Source organism: Aquarana catesbeiana, linkage group LG02 (assembly GCF_042186555.1).
Source record: "Aquarana catesbeiana isolate 2022-GZ linkage group LG02, ASM4218655v1, whole genome shotgun sequence".
Taxonomy (NCBI): domain Eukaryota; kingdom Metazoa; phylum Chordata; class Amphibia; order Anura; family Ranidae; genus Aquarana; species Aquarana catesbeiana.
This window is the reverse complement of record NC_133325.1, coordinates 335,596,527-335,617,085: the sequence shown is the minus strand read 5'-3', so window position 1 is coordinate 335,617,085 and position 20,559 is coordinate 335,596,527. Positions and strand designations below refer to the sequence as shown.

Here is a 20,559-nt window from a genome sequence, read left to right as displayed (position 1 = left end):
TATTACTTTCAAAACCCTGCCACCACTCCCTGGCACCTCTACCCCTCTCACACACTTATCTTTCATCAACATCCTTAACAAAGATTCAATCACACAAATAAACAACACGGGTGATAACGGGCAACCCTGTCTCACACCCGACCTAATGCTTATATCATTCGTCATCCACCCATTCACCAACACCTTACTTACCATACCTCTATACAAACACTTAATCCACCCAATCAAAACCTCAGGTAACCCCATTCTCCTCAATACTTTAAACATAAACTCATGCGACACTCTGTCATACGCTTTTTCAAAATCCACAGCCAATACAGCCACTTCCTGCTTCCTCTCCTTACAAAACCATAACACATCTCTCAAGCTCACCAAACTTTCTGCGATAGACCTCCCAGGCACCGCACACGCTTGCTCCTCCCCCACCAATTTCTCCACCACCGCACGCAACCTATTTGCCAATACCTTCGCCACCACCTTATAATCTACATTCAACAATGATATAGGTCTCCAATTTTTCAATTCTCGCTTGTCACCTTTTTTATACAACAAAACAATCACACTTTTTAACATAGATTCAGGCATCCTCCCCTCTTCCAAAACTTTCATCACCATCTCATACACGCAGTCACCAATCACCTCCCAAAACGTACAATAAAACTCAACTGGCAAACCATCACTCCCAGGCGTCTTACCTTTCTTCATACTCCCCAGACATTCATCAATTTCACCTTTACTCACTTTCTCCTCTAACATACTCTTATCCTCCATATCCAGACACATCTCCACCTGCTCCAACACTTCCTTCTCAACCCTCTCATCCCTCTTCTTTTCCATATATAAGTCGGAATAAAACTTCCAGATTTCATCTCCCAGCCTCTTTTTCCCACTTACCACCAGTCCATTCTCATCCAACACACTTGACAAATCCACCTTCCCACCATATACCTTTTTAAAGAAAAAATGCGTACACGTCTCATCCTTCTCTTTCACTACCATCCTTGCTTGTGACATAATCTCCACCCCCCTCCGTTCCATAAAAACTCTCAATTTTCCTCTTGCTTCCACCAACTCACACCCCACATTCTCTCCCCATTCCCTTAGTTCTTCCAAATATTCCAATCTCTTCAGCCACCATTCATACGCCTCACGTTCCTTTTTCGCAATCTCACAACCCTTTCTTACAAAAAACCTCTTAGTCTGATCTTTCACCCATTCCCACCACTCAATCACACTTAAAAAATCATTCCTCCTCCTTTTAAGTTTCCCAAAAAACTCAACATACTCACTTTTCACATCTTCCAATAATTCCACATTCAACTTCCATACACCTTTACCATACGTTACCTCTGATTCCATACTTACAACACACTCGATCCGACCATGGTCCGAGAAAGGCTCCCGCTGAATCATAAAGGATTCTGGCTGCAAAGTTTTTGAAACAAAACAAAAATCAATCCTAGATTTTACAGTACCCTTATCACTAAAGTAAGAAAACCCACCACCTTCACCCACATCCCTTAACCCAAACAACCGCAAAATCTCACCCAACTCCTTCCCAGATTTATCAACATCCCCACCACCACCCCCACCCCCACACCTATCCCCACTATGTAAAATACAATTAAAATCCCCCAACACAATAATAGGATCCCTCCCCCCCCCAGAAAAAACTTAATTTTCTCAAACAGATCCAACCTCCCCTTTTTATCAACTGGTGCATACACACAAAATAACTTAAAACAAACACCCCCATACTCCAAAGTAACAAACAAACATCATCCCACCTCCACCTCCACCTTCCTTAAAATCTTAATTTTATTATTTTTAATCAGAATCCCCACGCCACTATTCCTGCTTCGACCCAGCGACCATATCGCATCCCCCCGGGTCCATCTTGCAGAATATGGCTCCTCCCTCATATTGCAGTCCTGTAGGCAAAAAATATCGTCAGCATAACCAGATAAGATGTTAAAAATTGCTGCCCGTCTAGATGCCGTCCCAATACTTCTGCAATTTAGGGAAGATACCCGTAAGCGCATAGAAAATTAAGAAGGGATCACATTCCTGTCAGGATTTCTTCTTTTTCACACTTTTATCCCTGGCCCTAGTCCTCGGTCCCACCCCTGACCCCAGGCTCACCCCCCCAGATTTTTTCTTCGCCTTCCCCTTTGGTACCTTGCAGTACCCCATCACCTCCTGCAGTTTGGACACCTGACCAGTGCTCACATAAGATGGTGCCTGTGAGGAGTCCGAGTCAATCACCACATCCGATGCTTCAGGGCCTGGAGAGTCTGGGAAGGAGCCTATGACCTGGGAGGACTCAGCCATCTTTCTTTTTAGGGAGAGCTGTCCCACCTCCATCTCCTCCTCCTCCTCTGAGTCCTCCGATTCCTCACTGCTCCCCTCCGACTCCCCCTCGGCCAGGAGGTGCCCAGGGACACTCTCCTCAGGTGCAGGAGAGGCCCCCTCCTCCCTTACGGCGTCAACAGGGGAGGGACCTGGCTCACCCTCCATAGGTAGGCAGACATCAGCCCGCACCACCACTTCCTCGGGTAGCACTATGGTCTGTTCTACAGAGTTCACCGCGGTGGTTGGAATGGATCCCAGTCTGGCCACATCCGCGTAGGACAACACCTGCTTGCCCCCCGCCTACACAGCTTTTACCGCCACAGCTTCTGGAGTGGGCTCAGCCGCTCTGTTTACCTTCGGGCACTGTCTCGCAAGGTGCGTCCTATTACCGCAGATGTGGCAGCTCTTCTTCTCCGGACATTGCCCGGCTCCGTGACCCTGCTTGAAGCAATTGCGGCATGTTAACCCGGATTCGCACTGGTCCTTGGTGTGCCGGAAAGCAAAGCACTGCCTGCAGAAGAGGGGCTGGCCAGGGTACCAAAGATAGCCACGGTTCCTTCCGATGGAAAAGGACTGAGGGGGGTGCCTGACGCCACCTATACCCTCTGAATCCGCCCTAAAGGTTACCCAAAATTTACGCTGCCCGTTGAAGGTACCTAGCACATTCGTCAGCTTCACGCCTGCTGAAACTGACTCGCAGTACCTGAATAAAAAGGCAGCGATTTCCCCATCCTGTACAAAAAGACTTACAATGGTGGTGGAACCCTCCTACACATAAATACTACATTTAGACATAGTTATAGGACCTGGGCGATTAGACAACTTCTCTACATAAAGCAACATGGTTGAGATTTGAACCCAGACACTTAGGGATACTAAGCAGATGTTCTAACCTCTAAGCCACGGAGTTGCCACGTGTGAGAACCTCCTACACATAACTAGACATAACTACACATAAAAACATAAATTCTGCATTTCTTTGGACATACCGGTGATGGAATTACATTACTCAAGAGTTATTCTTCTTGATTTATTCTGTGATATTTGGTGTTTTTTTTGTGGGTGAGAGTAGAATATTACCCTCAAATTTTTGGGAATTACATTTTGCTTTCTGATGTTGGTACACATATCACATTTTTTGGGCTCAAATTATGAATATTTGGAAATATTAAAAAGCACAAAAAATTGTGATTCATTTTAAATTTGTATCAGCAATGGTATTGTTTGTGGATTGTAAAGACACCTGTGTGAGTTTGGGGTAAAGACTGTTGTGAGATGAAGAGTAACAAGTGAAAATGACAGAGAAAAATATATTTTACCAAAACATCAAAACATTCCACATTCTAGTATTCTTAAAAACAAAATATTTTAAGTAGAAGCAACAATGTTGCAAAGGAAAATTTATTTCAGAGAAAGACACATTTCATCTCAACATTAAAAGGCTTTTTTGTGAAAGTTAGAATTGTTCCATTAGAATCAATGGCTAATACTTCATCTGGACTAAAATAGAGCAGATTTTCATTTAAAAAAAATGCTCTCTAATTAGCTCTCATTTTGGTATTTACTATAGTGCCGGCTAAAAAAGACACTTGAGTTAAAATGAGAGTTATTTTCAGGTCTGAGCATGCTCAGTTGTGTTGGCACCTAGTTGTCCAAAATGGGGAATTTTTCACTTCTCAGACTTTTAAAGATATTTCACTGTAGAAATCACTTTTTCACACAGTTTAAAAGCAGATTATCTTTAAATAATATACCGCATATTTCAGTACCATTTAGGCAATTATATCATGCTCTAAACATTATTTCCATGTGCACTACTTCAGGTTTTAGCAAAGTAAGGGTTTGGGCGCTATTTGGTTTCAGGGAACTATAGTAAATTTGATTTTGGGAGTATTTTCTCACCAGCGCTATAGTGAATACTGTTTTAGCGCTAATTAGTGATAATTACCGCTAATTATCAGCTCTATAGTAAATGACCCCCACTGTATCAAGATTAAAAAGGCTTGATGCGTAGAATTTAATGGGGTTTAATTGTAGAAGCAAAGATACATCATATTTCCTTCTATAACATCCAACAGTTTTTTTTCTGACACATAATCCAAAAGTTATTTATAGTAGCTACACATAATCAAATTCTATTTTTTTCTTTTTGAGGTATGCAACAGGACAAAATAATAATTATTTTGTAATTCAAAAGGAAGAGAGCAGGCAGACTTTATCTTTAATAAAAAAAAATCTATTTGATTATATATTCTTGACTCAGATAAGTACCTTCTGTTGCTCTCAGCCTCCTCCTAATTCTTTTTTTTGTGCTGCTGCTGCAACTGTAAAGCCATACATTTTCCATACTGGCATTGAGAAACTAGACATGGGGGGGGGGGGGGACTTGGGTCCATACTTTTTCTTTTGCTCCAGAGAAATCTGCAAGCTCAGTCCTAAAGCTGAAGATGGAAGGGTGGGGTTGGGAGAGTGCAAGTATGGTTGCAGCCTTCTCTGTGTGTCCCTATTCTGAACCTCTTTCCCCCTGAAAGTGCAATAAGGTAAACCACTGACACTTATTGAAATGCTTTCATCCTTCTCTCTTGAGGCTGCTGATAGTGAATCTTGTATATTGGTGGTAGAGTACAAAGGGAGGAGTTGCTCAGGTGCTACTCTCACTGAGCTTTGTGGTGAGCACTCGTGTTTTTTCATACATGTGGTACCCAAATGACAGATGTTATTACCACACTTGGGATGCTGCTGACAGAGGTGACTGGTGCAATTTGCAGAACATGTTTAAATGCCCACACAGCTGAGCTCTGTGGAGTAGGCCTGGAGGTAACAGTAGCCTGCACCCATGGAGCTCTCCTATCCAGTTGAATAGGGTGGCTGCTCCCTCCACTCCTCTGTGAGCTGCCCCTGGCTTACATCCTGCCTTACTAATATTGTACCTCTTCCTCACTTTCCTCCTTTACTACATCTAGTGTATTGCTCTCCTCCTCAACCTCAGATGCAATTAATTGCTGCATATTGTTTTGCAGCAAGTGGCTGATGCTGTGTGCAAAACAATTCAACAAACTCTTTAGTGCCAGTTTATGGGGCAACAGCAGGAATATCTGTGAATGAGGAGGAAAACAGGGTGTTTTGCAGCTTACCATGACTTCACAATACTCTGTGCCTGGGAGACAAAGTAACAAAATAACTTAAAAAAACAAACAAACACCAACCATCCATCCCAAAATACAGGCAAATTAAACCCTCCTTTTTATAAAAAACAAACAAAAACAAAACAAAGAAAAATCAAACCCCCCCCCCCCAATAATGGCAAAAAAAAGTGCACAGCAGCAACAATAATAATAATAATAATACTAATACATTTTATTCATAATGTGCTTTACATCAAAAGATCTCAAAGCGCTCCAGGTTAAAATGAGCAATTTATACAAAGAAACAAACATCTAAGAAGAGCAAAAAGCTTTGCTAAAAAGAAATGTCCTAAGACTTTTTTTAAAACAGTCAATGGATTGAGGAGCCCTCAAAATGTCAGGTAGGGCATTCCACAAGCGTGGGGCAGCTGCACAAAAATCTTTATCTCCCATTGTCCTAAGTCTAGTTCTAGGTGTTTGAAGAAGGTTTGAGTGCACGGAGTGGAGGGAACGTGATGTGTTTTGTAGTTTAAGAAGTTCTTTGAGGTAAGAAGGGGCACATCCATGTATACATTGATACGTAAGAAGGGAAACCTTGTACTCAATCCTGGTGGAGACAGGAAGCCATTGGAGTGAGTGGAGATTGGGAGTAATGTGCTCATGTTTCAGCACTCCCATCAGGATCCTTGCTGCAGAGTTTTGGATGTACTGAAGCCTCTGCAGACTCTTTCTAGGAATCCTGATGAGAAGTGCGTTACAGTAGTCCAGTCTGGAGGAGACAAAGGCATGAAACAGCCTCTCAGCATCTGAGAAAGAAAGAATGGAACGGAGTTTAGAGATATTACGAAGGTGGTAAAAAGAAGTCTTACATAGATGATTTATATGGGCTTCAAAAGTGAGTTGGGAGTCCATTTTTACACCTAGAATTGTAACTGTTGATGAAAGGGGGATATTAGAACCAGAAAAGGTAATGCTGGTTATGGATGATGATTTAGTCTGGTAAGGAGTGCCAATCATAATAACTTCAGTTTTGGAACTATTTAGTTGAAGAAAGTTGTGCTCCATCCATACCTTTATCTCCTACAGACAGGTGGTGAGTACTGATAGGGATGATATATAGCTGTGTGTCATCGGCATAGCAGTGAAATGAAATTTTGTGGCGGCTAATAATTTGGCCAAGGGGAGTAAGGTAGAGAATAAAAAGAATGGGGCCAAGAACTGACCCCTGGGGGACACCGCAGGTAACTATATGCGGATTTGATTTGATTAGGAGTGGCCCAGGGAGATGTATTCTGTCCTGTTTGTGAGGTATGACTTGAACCAATCGAGGGCTGTGTCATTGAGTCCAACGGTGCAATGGAGCCGGTTTAAAAGAATGCCATGATCAACTGTATCAAATGCAGCCGAAAGATCCAAAAGAATAATGCCCTGTACACACGGTCGGACATTGATCAGACATTCCGACAACAAAATCTATAGATTTTTTCCGACAGATGTTGGTTCAAACTTGTCTTGCATACACACGGTCACACAAAGTTGTCGGAAAATCCGATCATTCTGAACGTGGTGAGGTAAAACACGTACGTCAGGACTATAAACGGGGCAGTAGCCAATAGCTTTCATCTCTTAATTTATTCTGAGCATGCGTGGCACTTTGTCCGTCGGACTTGTGTACACATGGTCGGAATTTCCAACAACAAGGTCCTATCACACATTTTCCGTTGGAAAATCCGACCGAGAGTACGGGGCATTAGAAGGTAAGGAAAGCCAGTATCAGATGATATAAGGAGATTATTTGTTGACGAGAGCAGTCTCTGTACTACGAGCAAAGCGGAAACCTGAATGGAATTTTTCAAAAAGGTTATTGTGTTTAAGGTGATCCTGAAGATGAAAGGCAACGGCTTTCTCAAGTACCTTTTGATATGAAAGGGAGATTAGAGATGGGCCTATAATTGGATAGAACTTCGGGATCAAGAGTGGGTTTTTTGAGCAATGATCTAATGATGGCATTTTTCAGAACAGAAGGAACATGACCAGTTTGAAGGGAATAATTTATGTTATTATGTAATTTATGTTATGGTATTTATGTTGGGGGGTCAATTTGGGTGGGAGGGCCAGAAAGGGAAGAGCGAATATGTGCAATTTTTGATGTAAAAAATATCCATAAATTTATTGCACTGCTCTTCTGTTGTGGCAGTAAGTGGAGGGGATTTTGGTTTAAGAAGGTGGTTTAAAGTGGAAAAAAGCTGCTTAGAAGTTCCTGGGCTATTTCTGATGGCATTGGAATAAAACTGTGACCTTGCCTCATTGAGGGACTGTGCATATTTTTGTTGTTGCTCCCGATAAATTTGTCTATGGACAGTAAGGCCAGATGCTTTAAAGCGCCGCTCAAGGACCCTCCCTGCTGCCTTCATCCTACGAAGCGCATCTGTAAACCAAGGAGCTGAGCGGGTGAAGGTGACTGTTCTAGTTTTAACAGGGGCATGAAGGTCCAAAAGGCTGCTAAGTTTACTGAGCAACATGACTTGTTTTTGACACAAATAGAAAAGTAGTCTTAAAATGGACTCTTGGGTCTGTTTAAATCAAAGGCAGTAAATGCAGGTGGTACTTACACTTCATTCTTTCTACCCCCACAAACTGCAATTTACTGCAATATATCAGTGGCAATATACAGTACACTACTGAATATAGTTCTGCATATAGCAGCACTGTAAAGCATTGTAGTAGCACTAGCAAACTGTTTCTCTCTAAGCACACTGTCAGCCGTCCCTCTCACTAAATTACACACTCTGACAAAGGGCTGCTGAGAGAAGAATGCATTGTGGGATGTTTAGTTGGGCAATTCCTTTCCCAAATATTTGGAATAAATCTGAACCTCCTAATAGACGACATTTGGTCTGAACCTGGATTTAGACTGAACCCTGAGATAGTAATGAATTTTATCTGACAAGGACACCAGTAGTTTAATGCAGAAAGATTTTTGCTCAGTTCAGTGATATACTGTGTATTATAGGTAAAAAAATAAAATAAAAAGGGCACATGTCAAAGAACACTGTCAAATGGTTAGTGTTCTTTCTGCCAAAGATCTTCCCCTTGATAATCACAACACAAGTTTATTTCTAATTCTACGAACATGGGTGTGTGTGAGATGGTTGGGACCCCTACACCAGTGTTTCTCAACTCCAGTCCTCAAGGCGCCCCAACAGGTCATGTTTTCAGGCTTACCATTATTTTGCACAGGTGATTTAATCAGTATCACTGCCTTAGTAATTACCACAGCCATTTCATCTGAGGGAAATCCTGAAAACATGACCTGTTGGTGCGCCTTGAGGACTGGAGTTGAGAAACACTGCCCTACACTGCTGTTATTTTAGTGCAATAGTAAGGGCAGACAAATCTGTCTTTCTGGCCTGGCTTCTGAAAGAGGCCAGTTAAACAAGAGCCTGACATCTGAGTCTACCAAATCTGCAGGAATTGGAAAATGAAAAGTTTATGCATTTTACTATTTAAAGAGATTTTATTTGGGATTTTGGGGCATTACATTGTTTAATTTTTCTTTTCCTCTTTATAGGTAAATATGTCTTTGCGGTCTTCTTCGTTTTCTTCCTCTAAAAAGTTCCAGTCTAATCAGTATGATGTGGAAATAAGTATGCCTGAGCATTTTGAGATTCCAACACAAATTTCCATTCCAGTTTCTACAAAAAGTCGAATATCTGTTAAACGTACCTCAGCTGAAGGAAGTATACATTATAATGAACAAGGTATCAACTTTGCATGATAATTTATATTGCTTCATTCTTTTTTCTCATAATTGTCAGTAAGGAAGAACAAAACAAAATAAGTGCTATGATTTCTGTTCTTTAAAGCCTATCTATGGGCAAAACTTAACTCCAACCTCCCCCTTCCCCAGTCTGTTTTTTTTTTAAATACTTTTTGATGGTGTCGTTTCTGGGTGTAGAGCACTGGTAATCTAGTGACGCATATCTGCCTGGCCAGCCAGTCAATTTTGGTTCCTGAGGGAACCCCACCCCCCGGACAGCCAATATGAGGTGTTCACATAATACAGGCAGTGACATGGACATTGAAAGAAAGCCCCACCTCCTGTACACAGAGTAGCAGAGAAGACTCAGAACCAAAGCATCACTTGACCTCAGATTCAGGATAGTAAAAGGTAGTAGAACTCAAAGGCAATTAGATAGTATTGTTGTCTACAAGAGGTTTTTGACACTGGCAAGCAAAAAGACTGTGACCAGCCTAGTATAACTTCTCCAACTTCCAGCAGGCCCCTGTTTTTTGCCAGTGTCCTAGGAGGATGGACCGCTTTTCTCTACTAAGAAAAATGTAACCAGGTTTACTAGCCAGTTTTAATTTTTCCTTTTTCGAGATTGTTTTTTCTTAATCAATACTTCATCTAGAAACTGCCAGAGTTAATCTCCATACGGTTATTCAGATTAGCATAACCTCAGCAATAAGTTTGGATGCAATCCCTGGACCCCGTTGGACTGGATGATTACTGGAGCTGCCTGACATTTGACCTTCAGATACTGGGTTCAGGGATAAGGCTATTTCCAGACCTTTGTGTACTGTGTTAGTTAACTGCAGAGTGCAATGCTGCGCAGCCTCTGGTGTGACCCATACTCTGAACACTCATTTATGAGCACCAAGAGTTGCTTTGTTTATTACAAACATTGGGCACCATTATTATCCCTTTTTTTTTACTGGTTTTCCACAAAAAGGTGCTGAGGAGCTATGCTGGAGTGTTGTGCACTTGTACACTCTATGCTTTTGTTCCCTTCACTCATCGCGAGGTAGAGACCTTTCTACCACTGCTCCTAATCATAATAGATACATGGATTCACCTTGGTTCATCCTCGGGGAGAGGGCTTACCTTGTATTTGAGCTAAGTTTTCCCTGTTTGAGGTGCAACATGTCGGATCCCAAAATCACCTGGAGCAGTCCCACTGTATTGGGTCCCCTCCAGCTCACAATCCACTAACAGTTATGGTGAGGTCTGCAGTGTTCCCTTTAAAAAACCTAATGCAGACAGCCTGGAATGTTTTTTCGTTACATTCTTTTAAGATTTCTTTAGATCCCTCAGATATGGCCCTTTCCTTGATTTTAACCCAGGCAGAGTTCACCACAGTTATGTGGAATTTCATGGGCCAAATTGCAATTTGTTTTTATTTCAATCAATTTTTATTAATATATTTTGCAGTTATACTTGGATAACAATGTAGACATTGTACGTTACGAAATGACAAAGTTGTACATGACAGATTTATGTAATAAGCAAATGATAACTAACAGAGTATCTGAGGGAAAGAGCCATGTATGACTCGTACGTCTCGCTTGTCATACTGATAACAGTCAACAGCGTGGATCCTCTCTCTCCTCTGGACACCCCTAATGGGAGCACTCTGCATCCCAAGAAAAGAGATTACCCACTGAACGTTTACTTAACATGAGTATGAATGCTCATAACACGTGTGTTGTATGACTTATTATTGTACTTATACAGAAAACAAAACAGACTATTCATATTGCTCAGTCAAGAAGGAAGTAAGAATAAAACTTGTGCGTTACAGGAATTTCGCTTCTTTAGACCATTGTGCCCAGGGTTCCCAAGCCTCTCGAGTCTTGGAAGCCTGACCAATACTGGTGGCCATTATTGTCTCATAGCTGACGTGTAGGTTCACTAGGCCAATGGTGCTTGCAATGGTTGGTAATTGGACCTTTTTCCACAGTCTTGTAATACTTATGCCCCGTACACACGGTCGGACTTTGTTCGGACATTCTGACAACAAAATCCTAGGATTTATTCCGATGGATGTTGGCTCAAACTTGTCTTGCATACACACGGTCACACAAAGTTGTCGGAAAATCCGATCGTTCTAAACGCGGTGACGTAATACACGTACGTTGGGACTATAAACGGGGCAGTGGCCAATAGCTTTCATATCTTTATTTATTCTGAGCATGCGTGGCACTTTGTCCGTCGGATTTGTGTACACACGATCGGAATTTCCGACAACGGATTTTGTTGTCGGAAAATTTTATAGCCTGCTCTCAAACTTTGTGTGTCGGAAAATCCGATGGAAAATGTGTGATGGAGCCTACACACGGTCGGAATTTCCGACAACAAGGTCCTATCACACATTTTCCATCCAAAAATCCGACCGTGTGTACGGGGCATTAGTCTGGCGGCCAGGAGTATGTGGGTTGTGACATGCCTGAAGGGCTTGGGGATGTTTTCAATGGTTAGGTTTAGTACTGCAAGATTGGGTGAGGGGTGGACTGTGTTGGTGGTTATATCTGATATAATTTTGAAAATGGTGTCCCAATATCCCAGGACAAAGCTGCATGCCCAGAGTATATGAATCAAGTCCCCTTTGGTCGCTCTACATCTCCAGCTGGTGTTGGGAGTTTGGGGGCTAAAGAATGCCATTTTAGCAGGTGTCATATACCATCGAAGTGATAATTTCTGAGTGAGTTCCCAGAGGGCTGAGCATTTCGTGGCTCTGTATACTGTTTGTAGGGTGTGAAAGTGTTCTTTTGGTGAAGGAGATTGTAGAAGTGGGAGATGCCTTTTGCTTTGGAGGTAGGATTCGTCAGGAATTCCCAGGTTGATGGGGGTACGGCGTAAAGGGTAAGAGGTAATATGCGAAGGCAGTGGTGTATTCTTATAAACGTAAAATATTCTGTTGGGGGGAGAGCAAAATCTTTTTGTAGCAGTGAGAAGGATTTGGGTTGTGCCCCTTGTATCAAATTTTGTAGATATTGAATTCCATTGTGGATCCAGTGTGACAACGGTAGATCTGGCATTAAGTGGTGAAGAGATTCCAGTGGTATTTGGTTGGGTGGTGAAGTGGGGGAGTGATCAGTGAGGGTTATCATTTTTTTCCATGCTTGGACTGATGCCTTCATGGTTGGGGAGATGGTGGATGGAATGATGGTGCCAAGAGGGGTGCTTAGTAACCAGTTCTTTAGGCTTGCACGATGGAGAGAGAGGGATTCTATGTGGGCCCATAGGGTGGCAGGTTGGGAGTGGAACCATTCTGGTAGTTGGGCAAGAATAGCTGCTATGTAGCCTGTACCTATGGACCCTGTACCTCTCACCAGTTTGTGCTTTATGAGTTTTGAGTGTGCGCATTGGGGTCTTTTACTTTTCCAGAGATCTTTGTTGTATAATGTCTGGAGGGATCTGAAGAATGAAGTGGGGATGGGGATGGAAAGGGTTCGGAACAGGTATAATATTTGTGGGAGACAGGTCATTTTAAAGGCTGCAAGTCTCCCTGACCGTGAAAGTTCATGTTTCGCTATTTGTTAGGATTCAATTTGTATGAAGTAGGGGTTTAAAGTTAGTGGAGTAGAGGTTTTTGACTGACCTTGTTGATTGTACCCCCAGGTATGAAATGTCCTTATCTGCCCATGTGTAGGGGTATTGAAGTTGGAGTAAATTTTTGGTTGTTGCATCAAGCTTTAGATCAAGAATAAAAGATTTGGTTGTATTTACTTTATAATAAGAGACCTTGCTAAACCAGTTCAGGATTTTTGTACTTCTACCAGGGAGGAAGCCGGGTCTATGAGGATTAATATCACATCATCTGCGAATAAACTGATTTTGTAGGAAGTATTGCCTATTGTTAGGCCTGAGATGGATGTTTGCATTCTGATGTGTTCCGCCAGGGGTTCCATGAATAGACTGAATATTAGGGGGATAGTGGACAACCTTGCCGGGTACCATTCGTTATGGGAAATGGTCGGGAAACCATATCAGCCGTGAACACCTGGGCCGACGGGGTGGAGTATAGTGCCATGATGGCGCCAAGGATATAGTCTCTGAACCCAAATTTTTGGAGTACCAGTATGAGGTAGGACCAATGTACCCTGTCAAACGCCTTCTCTGCATCCAAGGATAGAAGCAGAGAAGGCGTTCCGCTGGTGAATTAAGTTAATCATTCTGCTAGTGGCATCTGGTGCCTGTCTGCCTTTAGTAAAGCCAGTCTAGTCTCTATGTATGAGGGTGGGCATTATGTCTAGCAGTCGCGCTGCTATGGTTTTAGCATAGATTTTTAAATCGAGATTGAGTAGCGATATTGGGTGGATATTTGGAGTATGTTCGGCTCCTTCCCAGGCTTCGGTAATGTTATTATTAAAGCATTCAAAGATTCATTTGGGAACTTAGAAGAGGAGGCAGCACTGTTGAATAACATTTTTAGGTGTGGAGTTAGATGTTCGGAGATATTAATATTTATATTTATATAATATTATCCAGTCAGTCCATCAGGACCTGGCACTTTCCCTGAAGGAAGTGAGTTAATTGTCGCAAGAATTTCCCGTTCCGTGAATGGAAGATTCAAGTTTGTCAGCTGACTTTCAGTCAGAGAGTGAAGATTAAAACGTTGTAGAAATTGGTTAATGTCATCACAGGAGGGTTGCAGAATCAAGGGGTCTTTTTTTAGGTTGTATAGGTTGCTGTAATAGTCACTGAAGGCATTCGCAGTGTCTTGAGGGTTTGTCAGTAGATCTTTTGTGTGAGGGTGGTACAGTTGGTGTATTTTGGTCTTTGATCGTTTACCTTTGATGCGTTGTGCTAGTCTTTTCCCTGCTTTGTTAGAGGTGGAGTAAGCAGTCGCTTTCAACTTACGTTGAAGGAGGTCAAAGGAGTGAAGGAGTAGTGTTTTCCTGTTCCTGTTCCTGTCTTAGGGACATCAGTTGGGCAGTCTGTGAGGGCTGGGGATTGGCTTTATGTAACAGTTCTAGGGCTGCTATTTGTGAAGTGATTGAATCATGGTGCTGCGTCTTTTTCTTTTTATGGTGAGAGCTTCGGTTAATCAACCTTAGAGGCCATAAGTGTATTTTAACACTTTCTCCTGCAAAATTATTATCCAACCTGTCTGCAGCTTAGCGGCTTCAGAGACTTTGTCTGCAGAGGCTTTATCTGATGGATAGCCTAAAAAATCCTTGTTAGATGATATTGTCCCTGAGGAGTCATGGGCAGCTGCCATAACTCCCAGGCTTATTGAGACCATTTAAATTATTGATGCAGTGCCTACTAACTTAAAGATGGTGAAGTAGCCTGTACCTCATATTTGTGTTGCTTGTACCTGTCTAGGTTTCCTGAGAGACCCTAAGTCTATGAAAAAAAATTTTTTAATATGAATTATATGTGATGGATCAGAACACAATAGTCTAAGTTGGTGAAGTAAAATTAGAAAAATATACACATAAAACAATTTTTCAGAAATAAAAAAACGATAATTGACATGCGCGTATGTATTCACCCTTTTGTTATGAAGCCCATAAAAAGCTCTGGTACAATCATTCACCTTCAGAAGTCACATAATTAGTGAAATGATGTCCACCTGTGTGCAATCTAAGTGTCACATGATCTGTCATTACATATGCACACCTTTTTGAAAGGGCTCAGAGGCTGCAACACCTAAGCAAGAGGCACCACTAACCAAACACTGCCATGAAGACTAATGAACTCTCCAAACAAGTAAGGGACAATGTTGTTGAGAAGTCAGGGTTAGGTTATAAAAAAAAAATCCAAATCTTCAATGATCCCTAGGAGCACCATCAAATCTATCAGAACCAAATGGAAAGAACATGGCACAACTGCAAACCTGCCAAGAGACGGCCGCATACCAAAGCTCACAGACCGGGCAAGGAGGGCATTAATCAGAGAGGCAGCTCAGAGACCTAAGGTAACCCTGCAGGAGCTGCAGAGTTCCACAGCAGAGACTGGAGTATCTGTACATAGGATGACAATAAGCCCTACGCTCCACAGAGTTGGGCTTTATGGCAGAGTGGCCAGAAGAAAGCCATTACTTTCAGCAAAAAACAAAATGGCACATTTTGAGTTTGTGAAAAGGCATGTGGGAGACTCCTAAAATATATGGAGGAAGGTGCTCTGGTCTGATGAGACTAAAATTGAACTTTTTGGCCATCAAAGAAAATGCTATGTCTGGCGCAAACCCAACACATGACATCACCCAAAGAACCCACAGTAAAACATAGTGGTGGCAGTATCATTCTGTGGGGATGTTTTTCAGCAGTTGGGACTGGGAAACTGGTCAGAGTTGAGGGAAAGATGGATGGTGCTAAATACAGGGATATTCTTGAGCAAAACCTGTACCACTCTGTATGTGATTTGAGGCAAGGATGTAGGTTCACCTTCCAGCAGGACAATGACCCCAAACACACTGCTAAAGCAACACTTGAGTGGTTTAAGGGGAGACATGTAAATGCGTTGGAATGGCCTAGTCAAAACCCAGACCTCAATACAATATAAACTCTGTGGTCAGACTTAAAGATTGTTGTTCCCAAGCGCAAACCATCCAACTTGAAGTAGCTGGAGCAGTTTTGCAAGGAGGAATGAGCAAAAATCCCAGTGGTAAGATGTGGCAAGCTCATAGAGACTTATCCAAAGCGACTTGGAGCTGTGATATCGCAAAAGGTGGCTCTACACAGTATTAACTTTAGGGGGGTGAATCGTTATGCACATTGACTTTTTCTGTTATTTTGTCCTATTTGTTGTTTGCTTCACAATAAAAAAAAATCTTCAAAGTTGTGGGCATGTTCTGTAAATTAAATTATGCAAATCCTCAAACAATCCATGTTAATTCCAGGTTGTGAGGCAACACAACACAAAAAATTCCAAGGGGGGTGAATACTTCTGCAAGGCACTGTATACCCATTTGAGCAGTCCTTTATTAAGAAGTGAGCTGCTCTCAGCATTGATCCAGCAGTGCCCATGTTAAAAAAGCAATAATTCCTGTAGACAATGTTTAAGGATCCCATAGATAACTGTTTGCTTTGTCTGGCCCTGCCTTTACCCTTTAATGGCCATGATGTTAGTCTATCTAAAAAAATTATTGGGAAGGAATCCAGCTTCCCTCCACACTAATCCACTATTTGTGGAGTGCTTAGAATTCACGCAGGAAGCCCTGCACAACTTTGTCGAGGGGTTAGTGGACATATCCCATCTTCTTTCCCATATGAGTCTAGTATCACTAAACATGTGGGGAACACTTTGGTTGAAATACTTGCAAAGTCTCTTTAGAGTTGTCTTGGATACTCTCCGCAATGTCACTTGGGGTAAAAGAAGTCATCTGCCCCAGCAAAAGATGAATAGGTCTCAAGCTGGTAGGATCCACTCCTACTCTGACACTGAGAGGAGTCACTTTGTTCACCCAGGCTTCAACCTGGGTCCAAACTCAAGCTACGAGTTCAGTTTCACTACCCTTAATAAAGCTACATACGTTGTAGTTGGTAAGGTTGAGTAAAGACACTGGTCCATCCAGTTCAGTGTGCATGTGTGTGTGTGTGACATCTGTTTTCCATATAGCTGTACATCTAAAAAATTATTACATTTATCTTCACTTTCTGCTGACACAACCAACTGTGGAAGGGAGTTCCACATCCGTATGACCCTAACAGTAAAGAACCCGCATAGTTTAAGATTGAACTGCTTTTCCTCCAAATTCATTGTGTGGCTAAGTGTCTTTTTTTAGAGACCTAAGATTAGAAAGGTTTCCTCCCAATGCTAGAGTTACCAGTCAAAGATCTGTATATTGTGATCATATCCCCTCTCCGCTTCTTCCCCTTAAGTTCCCCAAAACTTGCAGAGAAGTCTTAAACATTAGAGATGCTTTCACTTTCTTTAGTGAGGGACTTCTGTTATTCTTTGCAGACACCTTGATAGCATCTTAGATGCCAAGCTATGGTAGAAGGTTTCCAGGGGCTACAAACTTGTTGTTCAGTTCTTCCCCCAGGTTCAGGCCTTCCAACCTTTCCGGTTTCACCGTACAGATTAACCGACTTTTGTGCAGTCCTTTTGAGTCTTCTGGAACAACGGATTATTGCCCTAGTTCCTGTGATGAAAAGGTTTCATGAATTTTATTCCAGTCTTTTCACAGTTCAAATCCCAAAAGGGGCCTTGGGTCTCAAGGCATTAAATGTATTATTTTGGCCCTAAAAATTCCACATGAAATTCACCAGATTGATCAAAGCCACTCTCCATTAAGAAAACTTTCTGGCCTCCATATACATCAAGGACTCTTAAGTCCCTATTTTTCCAGCATATCAGTGATAAGCTTTGTTTAGCTGTGAGTCCCTGGAATTTCCAGTTTGTAGTCCTGCCATTTGGCTTGTCTTCCACAGCGCTGTGTTCATCTAGGATTTATCCCTTGTGCTTGCCTTGGTACACTCACGGGGCATGCTCATTTTGGGATATCTGGACAACCTACTTTTGAGGGAAAAGTTGGCACAAGTTCTGACCTTGGAAAGGTTCATTTGTATCCTGAACCTTTAGAAGTCTGCATCAGAGTCGACTCATTGTTTGGAATAATCCTAGACACAGCTCAAGCCAGAGTTTTACTTCCACAAAAAAAGCTTCAAGCTCCCTGCAACCAGACTTGGACTTAAAACACATTGTTTTTGTTTGGCAGTATCCAAATTCTCCTGTAGGCAGCAGTATAAACCAAGTGTCTTTGAATCCTGTTTTTCTCAATCCACTCCAAGAAATTTTACAAAAAAAAAAGTGATTTTACTTGCTATGCCAGTGATTAATAACAGAGTGTTGAGGGGATGAGGTGTGTGGGGCAGGAGGGATCCTAGAGATTAACTAGGTTTTCAAATAGGACATTTTTATCAGTAGCCAACTGCAGATACATGGATTCTTGTTTTATTAATATGGTAAACACAAATGGACCATTTTATAGTTTTACGGAGTTGAATTTGAACTCTGTTTTACAGACCACCAAGCCAGTACATTAAAGTGAGTGTAAAGTTTTATTTTTTTATTAAAATATTAAACATGATATACTCACTTGCTCTCTGTGACCTCCTTTTCTGGGGTCCCCTGCTAGAGCTCTCTGCAATTCCTCTTCAGCATTTGCCCCAGACATGCAAGCTAGCTCCCAAGCTGGGCTCTGCGTGTCCATTGACACACACACACCATGACTCGGCCCTGCCTCTTGCTCTCTGCTCACTGGCTTTGACTGACAGTAGCAGGAACCAATTGTCACCACTGCTGTCTCTGAGTCTATGCGAAGACAGCAAGAGAGCAATGCTGCTGCTCTCGGGCTCAGCTCTGAATTGAGATCTGGCTTAGGGCTGGGAGGCTGAGCATAGAAGGTTTTTTACATTATGCAGAGAATGCTGTATGGTAAAAAACCTCCTGTCTTTACAACTACTTTAAATTATTGCTCTGTCCGGTAAACTTTTTTACTAACATAAACAATTATCTGATATGTGCTAATGTGCCTATATCTGTCATTGTTCAAACTGATAAAATGTGAAATCTCATTGGTTGCTATGATACTCTACATTGCACATCAGTACTACACTTTTTATTGCCTTGTCAAACAACTTTGACAGTCTCAGTCTGCTTCTGGATGCTCGTAAATTACATCCTTCTTGACATTTCTGAAATCATGACATTTCACTTTATGTTGGTAGTTAAACAGCTTTGCTTATACATGAGTGCTTTTTCTGAGACGTTTTTGATGTGAAGAAGATCTTTTTATTCAGCTAAAGGCATCTCGTCACTCATTTTGTATTACTAGCATCTGCATTTTTTATTAAAATTAAATGTGAAAATTGAATTATTTTTTATAGTTTTGTAGATTTATTATTTAAGGTAATCTAGAATTTTTGTTTAGTTAAAATAGCCTTGTGAAATACTTGTAATTTGCTTGTTTTCTGATTGTATTTTTAATAGGGTTGATTTAAGTCTGCCACATTAAATTTTTTGCCAAAATAACAGAAAAAATTTCAATTAAATTTTTACCCTAATTTTCCTTTCCTGATCAACTCCATGGTAGCATACATTCCGGCAGACTCACTACTACCCCATAGGGCCCCACTTCCATACATTTTGAGGCCAGAGAACATGTTCCATAACTATCCTACTAATGACACTAGGAGGGTACCCATGCTGTCATGGAATCTATCAGGAAAGGAAAATTACAGTAAGAATCTTATAGGAAATTTTACATTTTCCTGACTGACTCCATGGCAGCATTTTTTGGGAAATAACTAGTCAAAAAACAAGGCTGAAAAAACTTTATAAGCTGGGTGGCTAGCCAGCATAATCCATCCAGCAATGATTCTGGATGATATCTCCTTCCCTCTGGTTCTGCTAGAGAGAACAACAAAGAAATTACCTAAATCTCTAAACAAAGCTGTAGCTGGTAAGCTCACTCAAAGTATCCCAATATCCAGTGCATGGAATCAGTCCTGCATGTAAGGAGAATAATTGTTTCATTCTCATAGGATGCCAAAGCCACCTCGGTTTGCATCCCAGTATGGGTATAAACACTACCTGGACTAGGCAGAATGCCAAAAAAGGATCCCTCTTAGCCAAAGATTCTGGCAAACTTCTTGGCTGAGGAAAAAGCCCTTAGAGAGGCTGCCTTCATGACTGAGCCTTCACTCAAAACTGGACTACAAGCCTGTCTGGAGCTCCAGACTACCTAAGGACCCCTCGTAGCCTAAGGCCCTGACCCTGGCTAACTTCCTGGTTGAGGATATAGCCCTAAGAGAGGTTTTATACAAGGATCAGCCCTCACTCAAACTGGACTGAAAGTTATCCCACCTGGAGCTGCAGGCCACCAGAGGATCCCTGGTAACCTATGGACTTGATCTTGGCAAACTTCCTGGGTATTGTGATCTCCTTAGTGAGGCTGTCTTCATGGTTCAGTCCTTACTAAAGCTGGACTGAAAAAAGATCTCATCTTAAGCTGGCAAGGAAGTCCAGAGCAAGTACTGAATCCTACCTTAGGAGTCTTGGCTCTCCATCGAGTCTTGGATGAGCACTCCATAAAGGTATTGGATGAGTAAGGGATAATTCACCTATGAGACCTTGGAAAGGGCAAGAAGTACAGAGTTCTGCCCTGTAAGAGAGCTGAAGATCAGATCCTTCATAATACATATCAGCTTAGAGAAAAACAGCCAAGGTTGATTAGTCTTTTCCGCTCAAGACTAATAACTTGAAAAGAGATGAACATGGGTGGAGTTTAGCACCATGTGATAGAAGATTTCATCTGAGAGATAGACTGAGGAATGGGTTCTG

General features: G+C 41.8%; 1 protein-coding gene across 2 annotated transcripts in view; it reads left to right on the top strand.

Moving 5' to 3' along the window:
* The window catches only part of CFAP47 (cilia and flagella associated protein 47), a 769,322-nt gene that overhangs the window by 396,585 nt on the left and 352,178 nt on the right, over window positions 1-20,559 (top strand). For both annotated transcript variants that reach the window (XM_073614843.1, XM_073614844.1), the window contains exon 46: window positions 9,049-9,238. In XM_073614843.1, the coding sequence (XP_073470944.1) occupies window positions 9,049-9,238 (190 nt within the window). The remainder of the gene's footprint in view (window positions 1-9,048; window positions 9,239-20,559) is intronic.